The sequence below is a fragment of the Typopeltis vanoorti genome, chromosome 22 (assembly GCF_054136105.1).
Source record: "Typopeltis vanoorti isolate ZY-2024b chromosome 22, IOZ_Tvanoo_1.0, whole genome shotgun sequence".
In the NCBI taxonomy this organism is placed as follows: domain Eukaryota; kingdom Metazoa; phylum Arthropoda; class Arachnida; order Uropygi; family Thelyphonidae; genus Typopeltis; species Typopeltis vanoorti.
Genome location: NC_143570.1, coordinates 60398043 through 60410032, shown reverse-complemented (window position 1 = coordinate 60410032; position 11990 = coordinate 60398043). Strand labels below are relative to the sequence as shown.

The 11990-nt window shown below is 35.6% G+C and overlaps 1 protein-coding gene across 1 annotated transcript in view; it reads left to right on the top strand.

Annotated features, from left to right (window-relative positions):
- Positions 1-244: 244 nt before the first annotated feature.
- LOC150094450 (uncharacterized) overlaps positions 245-11990 on the top strand; it is a 30756-nt gene continuing 19010 nt past the window's right edge. Inside the window, exon 1 of the mRNA XM_090412299.1 lies at positions 245-719. Within this exon, the coding sequence (XP_090268425.1) occupies positions 381-719 (339 nt within the window). The 5' untranslated portion in view covers positions 245-380. The remainder of the gene's footprint in view (positions 720-11990) is intronic.

The window sequence follows — 11990 nt, the reverse complement described above, 5'->3', positions numbered from 1 at the left end:
ACGTCACGCTGTAAACGTGTGGACAGTGTCACGATGACATGCCCCACCCACGATCTTAGCTGTCGGTGGTGAAAGAAGACTCCCTGGGATGCGATGTCGGCAGAACTCCATTAGACACCGTACACATCGCCACACAAATTAACTACGCCTGTTCGGATCATTCAAGAGGGAGGAAGCCCGCAACTCTGAAAAGTGGGTCACGCGTTCGTACTACTGCGGTGACCAGACGCTGGTTGGTATTCCGGCTCCCTGCTACTGTCTGACTTTCAAGGTAAAGCGACGTTTCTTCTCGCTCGTTTCCTGGTGTCTTCGACCACCTCCTTGACTATACATCCATCCCGATGACGTGATTCCGAGAAGCCGAAGCGAGAAATAAGATTATGGCAACATTTCTGTGGCAAGGGGTGTTCGTTTTAACCACAGTTCTGATCCTCGTTATTGGTCCCGCATCGAGTGTGATCACCGTGCGAACTCTGTACGCACAGAGTGCTTTTCGCTATGGAAAGATGTTTCTTGCGTTGTCTCCGGAGATCGTGTCCAACGTCACACTAATTCGCTGTTTAACGGAGTGTATGTCGAAGCCGGACTGCCGGTCCTTGAATTATGGACGTAGAGAATGTCAGTTGCTTGATGAGACCATCTGCTCTGAAGAGGGGCAAAAGTTCGCTCTGGCTCCGGAATACTCGTATTATGACCTCATGGAAGCACACAATGAGGAGGTGAGTGTGTTTTATTGCGGCTTGATGATAATTGAAATAAGATGCTACGAAGAAGTCTTGACACATCTAATTAGCTTAAGTATCTAAGTAATTTTGCAAGTATTTCAAATGAAAATCTATTGTTTAACTGCTTGTTTCTGTGAAGAGTATTTATGATGCATTCTTTTAACTGTGAAGAGCGTCAGTCGTTATGCTGTTTGTGAAGGAGCAGAAATATTAATGTATGGGTTAATACAGTATTGCACATAGTATTTCTCTCTGTTAATGAGGATGAAATTTTGAATTGCACCAATGAACATGACATCTGACAAATTATTATTATTACTATTGGTGTTTTAGATTGGAGCATCCACACACTACTTTTCTCTTAATTTTATTTCTTGTCTTCGCACTCATGAAAACTTCATGCTTATAACATCTTTAATAGCGCGTTTCATGAAAGGGTTGTGCTTCACTTCCAATAGCATATCAACATGCTTGATCAAGATTTCAGAGAACAAATTGTACAACTACTTTTCACCAGCATCATTGCCTTATTCAAAAGGACTGATCTTTTTTAGTAATCTGATTGAATCTTTCTGCTGAAAGTATTTTAAATTTCAATTGGCTTCCCTTATATATTATAAATTATAAGCGAATTCAATTTTTATAGCTATGATAGATAGGAAGCCCATTTAATAGTGTAAATTTAAAATACCACAACAGTGACTCGACACCGCACGGCAAAGTTTTCAATAGGAAGATAATACGGCTGGTTGGAGAGTAGTAAAATAAGTCGATAACAATTAATGCCATGTTTGATACTCTTTATTCAATGTGTAAACCATTCTCTGAAATAAGTGACATGTTATTCGGGTGAGCAGAGATTGCTTTTCTTAATAGCATCAAAGTTTACGCATTGCGCGCATTATTATGCTGGTCGAGTGCTTTGGCTCTCGTTTCATTACTAAAGTAATGTTCTCTCTCTCTTTCTCTTTATGAAACGATGGATAAAAATGATTTGGTATGTGACACAAGTTTTAAGTTAATATCTATTTATTTAGAGTAAGTTACATTGCGAACAAGATTAAACGCCTCTGAGAGCTCTTCGATTTACCAATCTGAAGTGCGTATCCGCCATAATCCTACAACTTGCCTTTGAGTTTTCCTTTCGATTTCTGTGTCTTCCGTCAGTGCTTAAACACAAATCATAGGAAACTATTCCCTGAAAATGAAATATTCACGGAGTACTTATCGGCATTTGCGTAATTTTATGCCAAGTAAATACTATTCGTTTTCTCTTTATTTACTTAAATAAGTCTAAGCACTGCAGGTTTTTCGTGCCATACAAGATGCTTCCCAAAAAGCTTTATTATTAATTAGTTCGCTTTTTTTTCTTTTCTTATCTGTGATAGATCTTTCAAATAATAGTTCAGGCCATTAAGAAAATGCAGAAATCTTGTAGCACAGTTAAACATTTCTACCAAAAAAAAAAAAAAAAAAGCGAAAGATAACATTATGCCTTGATTCAAACTTGGATATTATGAAAGAATTTCGTATAGTTTGAATGCCGAGTTGGCCGAGTGGATAATCTCTGCTTTCCAGTTAACAGGCTGTGGGTTCAAATCCTATAGCACATATGATTGTGCATGTCATTAGGTGGCAGATGAATTTCGTTACCTGTGTGAAATCACCACCGTGTTTGGTGGAGGCCTGAACCGGCTTGAGAAAGTTCCATGTTTATTATCCAGAACAGAGTTTCCCGATTATCTAACTTGTAACCCACTCACGGTACCGACGACAACCTTCTAGTGGGCGGGATCACCTAAGAAAAATAAAATGAAAGCAATAAAATGAAAATAACTGCGGTCTCTTGTCCCCTTGCATTCTGAGGTTTAGTAATAGGGAGTTACCCTACTGACCAGTTTGTAAATTCGACTCCCCTTTTACCTAATAAACAACGCGTAAACTTACTTGGTAGAGACAGCGAATCTTGAAAAAGGCTTTGTTTAGTGGCTCCGGAGCATCTACTCTTAATCCAACCAAAATTAGAATGTCCAAGAGGTTTCCGATCACTTTTGTGGGATTCATCATTACATATTGTATTGATCATTCATTCGAAGACGACGGATTAAATTCACTAGCCCCTTCGATGGCCTGCTAAGTTATTATGTTTACGTTTTATGTATTAAATGTGTGTTTCTCTATTTGGTGACGAAGATGTGTTTGTTATGTGTTTACTACAGTATATACATCAATAAATATAATGCTTTCTTTACGCGTTTCGTTCAGAGTGTGAATATCGAAAATACACGCTTAGGCGAAATAGTCTGAAAATAGGACTGGTGTATCTCATCGCACATCATCTTTTCATTACGCCTTCATAGCGCAGTCATGAGGACACTGTGAGGTTGTCCTTTAATTGGAAAGACTTGGATTCGAATCTAACCCAGTGTGCAAAAAAAAAACATTTACAACGGCTTTAACTACAGTGAGCTGATTTCATTCGAAGGCTGACGTGTTTTATTTACTGCAAAAAAGGCAAATAAGTTTGTACAACAGTCATAGAAGAGCCTCCGTTGCTCAGTCAGTATAGACGAATCGAACCCAGGTCAGAAAGACCTGGGTTCGATTCCTGTCAGTGACGTGAGGAACCTTTATCGGATCGCTTTCCACTAAAGGTGAGTTAGCCGGTCTCATACGGAGGTAGGGTTTTTTCATCCGGAAACTCGGATTTTTCGTCCCCCGGAACAAGCAAACCGTCCCGTGAACACACATGGATTACAGTCATACCATATTCCGATGCTGGATAAAATTGTGGGGTTGGAAAAGCAATGGTGAACTACACTGTAAAAAAAATCTCACCAGGAATACTTTGTGGGCAATGCCTACAAAGTCACCTACGGTCGGAAACGACTAAAAGGAAAAACCATGGTCAATAGCCATTCATATATATATATATATGTATACACTCTATAATATAAAATAAGCTTTTTTTTTTGCTTAACGTTTTTGTGTCAAGTTATTTGAAACTTTTTGAAACTCATGGGCTACCTTGAGTATCGAGTCTTCAAAATTCGAGTCATCAGAATTCAAGGAATACCAGCCTACCAGTCTGGAACTCGGGGAATTGGGCGCCGTAGGCGCCAGGGGGGGCGGTACTCCCTTTCGAGTCTTCAAAATTCAAGGAGAACCGACCTACCAGTCCAGAACTCGGGGGATTGGGCGCCAGGGGGACGGACCCCTTTCGAGTCATTAGAATTCAAGGAGAACCGGCCTACCAGTCCGGAACTCGGGGGGGTTGGCGCCAGGGGGAAGGACCCCCTTTCGAACTTTCAAAATTCGAGTCATCAGAATTCAAGGAGAACCGGCCTACCAGTCTGGAACTCGGGGTGGTTGGGCGCCGTAGCCGCAGGGGACGGAACCCCCCTTTCGAGTCTTCAAAATTCAAGGAGAACCGGCCTACCAGTCTAGAACTCGGGGGTTGGGCGCCGGAGTCCCCCCTAGTATAATATATATATATAATGTGAATTCCACTGACAAAATATTGCAAATGTTCCGTGGTTGGACTATATTTGGGGATGGTATCACAAAAATCGTTGATTCTGCTCTTGGGTAAAAGTTAACTCTCTCTCACTACTTCATTCCGATCTTTCTCAATTTTTTGCTGAGTGATTTTCCTAGAGACTTCCATCGGTGTGCAAAAAGCTGAAAAGAATTCATAAGAAACACAGTTCATCGAAAACTGACAATTTGGTGAAGACCAGTTATTTGATAACTGATCCAATAGATTTTGCTATAATAGCCAAAGCAGCTATGACTGCACGGTCAGTATATCTTATTTACAGTGTCCTGCAACCGGTTTGCCGGTTCGTGGAATAAAAAAAAAAAAAAAATCCACATGTTCAGGAGGAAAACCCGAATGAGACCGTTCAAAAAGATAGTTCCTCGCGTCCCGGACAAAGGTTCCTTGTTCTAAAGAAACCTCGCGTCGAAGGATGAATTTCGCACAATTATCACCATGCGTGTCAAGGAAAAGATAATATTTTTCAAAACATAATGATCAGTTACTAATAATTCTGTAGTAACATCGTGCCTACTATTAACACATATGCTGATTTTCTCTTATTATTCTACTAGTTTACAAACTACTTCTAAAAAAGAATAAATAGAACAATAGGATTTTTTAAAAAAGAAACAGCTAGGTTAGTAATTCTTTTGGCAAATTATTATTACTTTTTTTATGTAGTGTTTATAATTCATAAATTTAAATAATTTTTATATGTTTAATGGCATGTTTATTAAATGTAATTATAGAATAATTATATAATATAAGGTTAAAATGCATTGAAATATCTGGTATATACTATGGATATCGTACTGTTCTTTAATAGTACCTTTATTGTACTCTACACTGACTTAAAAATTCATATTTTATTATTTTCTAGCGCATTTCTGTGGGAAACGGTTAAAATTTTTATTCAATGTTGGATGCTCTTCCAGACAAGTACAGTTACGATATTATGGCGCCAATCATGAACCAGTTTTCGATCGCTATTTTGTGGTGTCATGAGTTTATTTCAAGTAATAATTACTTCATGTGGACAGTTACATTTTTCGCTATAAAAAAAAAGGAAGAAAGAAAAGAAAAACAAAGAGATATCTTTAATGCTTAAAGAGTATTTTTGAATCAAGCTAACATTTACTTCCCACGTTCTTTTTCATGGAAGCAGTGGCCGTCCGTTTAAATCAGCGCTTACTCCGTATTAAACATAATATTCCAAACCTTAATACCTATCACTACAGGAGTGGTTTCATGTTCTGGAAACAATAAGCACCATTTATCGATACGCATTTCTCTTGTTTACTAATGGAAGCAGCAGTAAGTTATTTACACATATTCAACAAAGTTATTATTTTAACTCTTATAAGATGCGCAAGCTCCTTCGAGATTTTTTTGTCCGTTTCGAAGGCAATTACTATGAAGCTCTGGGTGGATGGATTTTATTCAATTTATTTTGAATTCCTTACAAATATCTGTGAAACCATCTGAATTTCTGGTTCAGTCTGAAAAAAAAAAAAAAAAAAGGATGTCGAAACTATTCATTACAATAAATCTGCTTTGACCACACTGAAGTTGATATAATTTGGGAATTCAAGCTACACATAAAGAATACGACCACTTGGATAATTCTTATTGGCAAATTTTGGCAAAATGATTTACTCCAATAATTCTGCACTTATTAAAGGAAATGAATGTCATTTGTTGTTTAGGATCTCTATTAAGATTTCTTTAATCTTTGAATGTTGGTTTCAATTAGTGCTTTCCTAATGAGAAAATCAAGCAAAGCATATCTAGGAGCGCGAGTGCCAAAAACAGGCGAACGTGTCATGAACAGGCTATAATTTTCGGCAGACTACAGGTATCTTTTGATTAACCCGATTAATTAATCCCTCGATGTTATCCTGTATATCAAAATCGCGTTAATCAAATCTAATAATCAATGGTAAAAATTACAATTCGTCCATGATTGATTATTGTATTAATAATTCGTTTTATGTGGTACTCTTTTAGGAAAGATAAAAAACGATTGCAAAGTAAATGTTTAATAAATGCTTGAACCTACATTAGTTACTGGAATTTTTTTTTTATCAAAAAAGTTATAAAGAGTCGTTTGAACAGTTTTTTTTTTTTTTATCAGTATAAATTCTACGGTAACAAGCAAAATGACTCTCTAGACCTCGGCAAACAAGCATTCTTCGATTAACATCTAGATCCATATCCATTACTTGCTGCTTAAGGGATTCTAAACTGCGAAATATTCCATCCAGTTCTTTGATTGTTATCTCCTTTGAACCCTTATCTTCACATTCCATTTGTTCGTTGTCTTCATATGCGCGTTGTTGTTCAACTTCAAGAAGATCATTGTCTTTGAAATCTTTTGAATTTGAATCCAATAATTCTTTAACATCTCCTTCATCAACGCCATCAAAACCAAGGTCTTCACCAATTGCAACGTTTTCTTCAACCACGTTGTTCACGGGATTTTGAAAACCAGCTAGGTCATTACCGCATTCTACAAAAAGTTTTTCCTTTTCCAAACAGCTCTCATGCAGCTAGAAGACACTTGCTCTCACGAGTCATGAATGTTTTCAATTGCGTGTTTAATGTTACATTTTTTCCAAAATTCTTGGAGCGTAATCGCATTTTCTCTCGTCGTTGTTTCTACTGCCTTTGAAAGTTGCAATGACGCCCATGTCCAATGATGTCGTATTTGGTGGAAAGAATAAAACCTTTCACATTCTCACGCTGATCATTAAGAGAGTTCGGATGACCAAGTGCGTTATCATACTTATGATTTTCTTTCTATCGGCCAGGAAACACTCCTCGAGACATATATATTTTTGCGTACTAAATTTAAAGGCGCGTTAATTAAAACTCTTGCCACGTATATAAAGGGATTGTCGCAATTAATTTCGCAGCGTTAATCAAATCCCGCGTTAAGCAAGGGATACCTGTACTCAGGTTTTTATTTTATTTTAACAGCAAGCAAGAACTCGCAACGAGTTCTTCGATACAAAACGTCACAATATCATAATAGTTTTTTTCGAAAACAGATATTTAACTGTGAATGTTTTTAAATTCTGTTCTATATAAAGAATTAATAGGAGTATGCTAAGCCTATTTGTTTCATTTAGTCATATGCGTATATGCTGAAGTGCAAATCTTTCCATAATTATTAAACTACTCCAAGATGATAAATGAAAAAGATTTTCTCATCATCATTTCATTTTCACTAGAAAAACATTTTACTAACTCAATTGCTAGCATAATGAAGGAGTTGCTTATTACAAAACGAACCTGTTTTTATGATTGTCTGCAATCATTTCCTTACATATTGTATGTTAAAGATAATAAATTAAACGTATTACAATGTATTCATTTTAAAATTATGTACTGCATAAAATTAACTTTGTTATCTAGCGCCATAGTCACCCTACGCCACTGATCAAGTAGCATACTTAGAAAATAGCATTCTAAAATAGAGCAAATAGATTCTTAAAAGCTTCGATTAGTCGTCTTCCTACACGTATGTAATAGTGTCTTCCTCCTACGTAATACTATTACTTTCTGTGAGAGCATAAAAATAAATACACAGGAAATTACTAGTTTCGAAGAATTTTCTTTCACAATTCATCGAAAATTGTTAGCGAATTGTTTTACCTATGAACTACTTTTTTGCTAATGCACTGCGTTATGATTAATCATCTTTTGACAGGATCAACTGCCTTTAAACGAACTATTCTTCGGTGATTAGCTCTTTTCGATTAATTTTCTGGGAATGAACGAGTTCTTGATTAAATCGATTGACTGTTGAATGCGAGACACTTAACGAGAATTGAATTCACACTTCGTTAAACTGAGCACCATTTTCAAAGTGGCATCGTCTGCATTTCCACCGCGTTCCGAAACGTTTATCTTTTGTTTAGAAAAAAGAGTAGGCAGGTAGCTGCCATTGGTTGAAATATCTAATGTCACTTTTACCGAAACAAGCGGCGGTTTTTATTCATGCCATATGATTCTATTCTTTTGAAGCAACCATCCCGTAGCAACATTTCTCCCGCTAATTGACTGATGAAATTGACTGCTGAAAAAATAAAATAAGAACGTGTTAATCGTTCATAGTAACAGAAGTGAGCTTTGATGCTACTTTAGTGTCGTGAATTCAACAGTCAATCGATTTAATCAAGAAATGTAAAACGTGCAATTAAAGGATGTTTTTTTTTTCTTTTTTCCATTGACTGAAGGCGCAATACTTTTTAAAAAAATTTAATATATATCTATATATATAATTTTGTTTTAAAAGTGACAAAAAACGGTATTGGAACACATTATCGACTAAAAATAGAAATAGAAAAATATTTCCATACGTACATATTGAGCTGTTCTCGTTTGATTTAAAGAGGGGAGAACTGTGTGTGTGTGTGTGTGTGTGTGTGTGTGTGTCTCTCTCTCTCTTTGATGACGGGTTTCTATGTCGTATGACTCAATTTAAGTAAATCTGATCGTGAAATGAGTATCACCAAAGACGTCTTGTAACTTTTATTTATTTATTGTTTATTTATTTATGGCGTTTATGCCAAAAATAGAATTATGGTGCAGGTAAAGTAGCCTCCAAGTTCTCCTGGATTCAGCTCCGTGCAAATTTTGTTTTTCCCTTCACTATTCAAATATTTTGAAAGAAAACTAATTTAACGATGTGGAAACCATTAAACGAAATCTGACGAACACAATTTTGTGAATCCCAGACAAATTTCGCTTTCTATTTCCAGAAAGGAGCTTCCGTAGCTCAGTCAGTATAGACGAAGCCCTTTGGTCGGAAGGACCTGGGTTCGACTCCCGTCCATGACGTGAGGAACCTTTATCTGGTCTTTTCGACTGAAGGTAAGTTAACTTTTTTCATACGGAGGTGGTGGTTTTTTCTCCCTCAAAACAGGCAAACCGGTCCTGTGCACACATGGCTACAGTCAGAAATATGGTACGGCGATGAAGGCAACGGAAAACCACCTTGCTTCATAATAATCTCCTTAGTATAGTAGCTATTGCTACCCCACCAACCATAAGGTTGAAGGGAAAATACACACATCTCTAGTAGTTGCAGAAAGGCTGGGAAAAGCAGGTCTGGTTGTTAATACTGAAGGAACGAACTTACTTTGAAGGAGACTAAACTCTGAATGATTCCAGTGTCTTATTCTATATTCAACCTCACCATACTTTTCGAAAAGAGGACTCGTATATTTTAACCGTTCTAGGTTTTTTCATTAATAAATATGCTGCGTAATAGTTTTAAGCAGGTGTAGATGAGGATGGGATTTTGCCCTCGATGGTGCTCTAAATGTCCGTAGAACAGGAATACATAATCTCTGGGAGGGAAGGTAATAAAAAGATTCTAAGAAGTGTCAATGTAGTGAGCTATTCGACTTAAAATAATAACTGAGACCACTGTATACTAAGACAATGAATGAAAACTATTTTAGCTTACGAACATCATTATAAAATTCATCCATTTTGAATTTCCTAAAGTCATAAGCTTCGTATAAAAGAGGGAAGAAAATTTTACGCTGCTCAGTAACAGTGGCAAGGAAGCGAGTCCTCACTGCGACTATTAGGAGGTCTGGAGTTTCCATAGTTAATGGATTTCATTGGTAATTTGATTTGTGTTCAGCTTATATTTAGTAATGAAATTAAAATAATCAATAATATTTATGTAAAAAAAGAGTATTATTACTGCATTATTGAATTTAAAATAACAAGCGAAGATTACAATAAAAACCACAAGTTAGAATCGGAAATGTAACAAGAAAAATAAATCATGTCATTTCGAAAAATAACAACGAAAGTTTTAAATATAATTGAAGAAAAGCTTAAAAAAGACTGGAGGTGAGAAACTTCAGTATTGAAAATAGCACCTATGGAAAATATCCAAGTGAGGAAGTCGACTTTCACTCTCCCTTTTTCATATCTTACATGTGAAAGGGATGAAGATGGTCGTTGTGTTAAGTATAAAGAAGTGTTGCGTTTCAAGTTGTTTCTATGTCGAACAGCTGAGGAAATCAGATATCCAAATGATAAATAAATTGTCCGATATAATTAAGATATATATATATATATATATATATATATATATATATATATATATATATATATATATATATATATATATATATATATATATATATATACTGTATATATCTTAATTATCGTAAAGCTACATCACCGATCAAGATGCCGACATTATTTTCATTTTGCATCGATTTTAATGATCTTTAATTCTTGTGGAAAAAAGATATTCAGAATTAATATTTTTAGCACAATTTCGTATATAAAAAAAATTGACCGCCATATTTTATTAAAAAGCAACTAATTGATTAATCCTAAATTAAATTCAATTTAAAAGCAAAAAAAAATCATAAAACTAACAAGTATAATAATATTAAATTACACACACTTACCTTTTAAAAATGTATTTTTTTCCTTTAAATTTGTTTCACTATAAATTTACAATTCACTCTGTGACTTAATAGACAGAGGGTAAACTAACCGGTCACTGCTCACAAATGAAAAAGATGAACCAAAAACAGGAACATGTGTTCTATGGCTACCCCGCAACAGGCAAACCCGTAATAAAATTTTAAGGCAGACAAAATGTTCCCAGGGTCGAGGGTGTAAGATTACATATCTCAATCAATTTTATGATTATAATTTGTGGATTTTTTTTAATAGATTCCTGGGGAAGGGCTCCCCCCCCCCCTGCTGACGCCCATGACCGCGGGATTGTATTTTATCGATGTATGAAAGTTTTGAGAGGGCATAGTGCATCAGCACTCATCTTAATTGGTCCAACAATTAATTGCAGGATAACTTGGAATACTTCTGCGAAGAGTGGGGGAACAATCTGTTTATTTTTGATTAGACAACAACAATGCAGGAGAATGCTATATTTGGATAGTATATTTGAAATACTCAAAGGTGAAAATATATGGACCATCATTTATAAGACATGTGAGAATCGGAAGGAATAAGTGCGAGTAGAAACATTTTCATTAATGGTAAAGAATAATTAATAATTTTCATTTGTGAAATGTGTGTGTCCTATAAGTTGCTGGGTAGAGCGAATAGCACGTTCCTGTAAATTCTAAACATGAATACGTCAATTTATGATGACATAATTAGAAAAAACAAACTTATGAGAGAGTATTGCAGGAATAAATATAGTTTGATGGACCAGCAAATCATCTCGTAAAATTCGTTGCACATCTTATGTGTATTTCTCTGGTTTGTGTATATTTTGCTGTTTTCCAAGAATTTCATTTTGTTTACTGAGACTCAATATACATAACATCTGATCATTATCGGAATTATCCACACTTTCGGGAATCCTAAATTCATTAGTTTGTTTGTTGTTGTTTTTTTAGTATCAGCAGTTCTTCTGTCTTATCAATCTCACATATGCTGGTATTTTGTTGTAGATCAACACCGTCTTATAATACACAGAATATTCATTTTTATTCAGGAATAGATATTTTTTACTATCTGTTGTTTCTGAAGACTAGAATAAAAATGTCTCCATATACCGTTAAAAAACTTTGCAACCTCAACAGATGCTATACTGCACAAGCAAAAGAAAAAACAATTAGCATTTTTTCTCCTAACATCCACTTTCAGATTTTCAGTTCCAGAAAACATGCGTAACAACTGTTTGTAATAAAGCCATCGGATATATTTGAGTA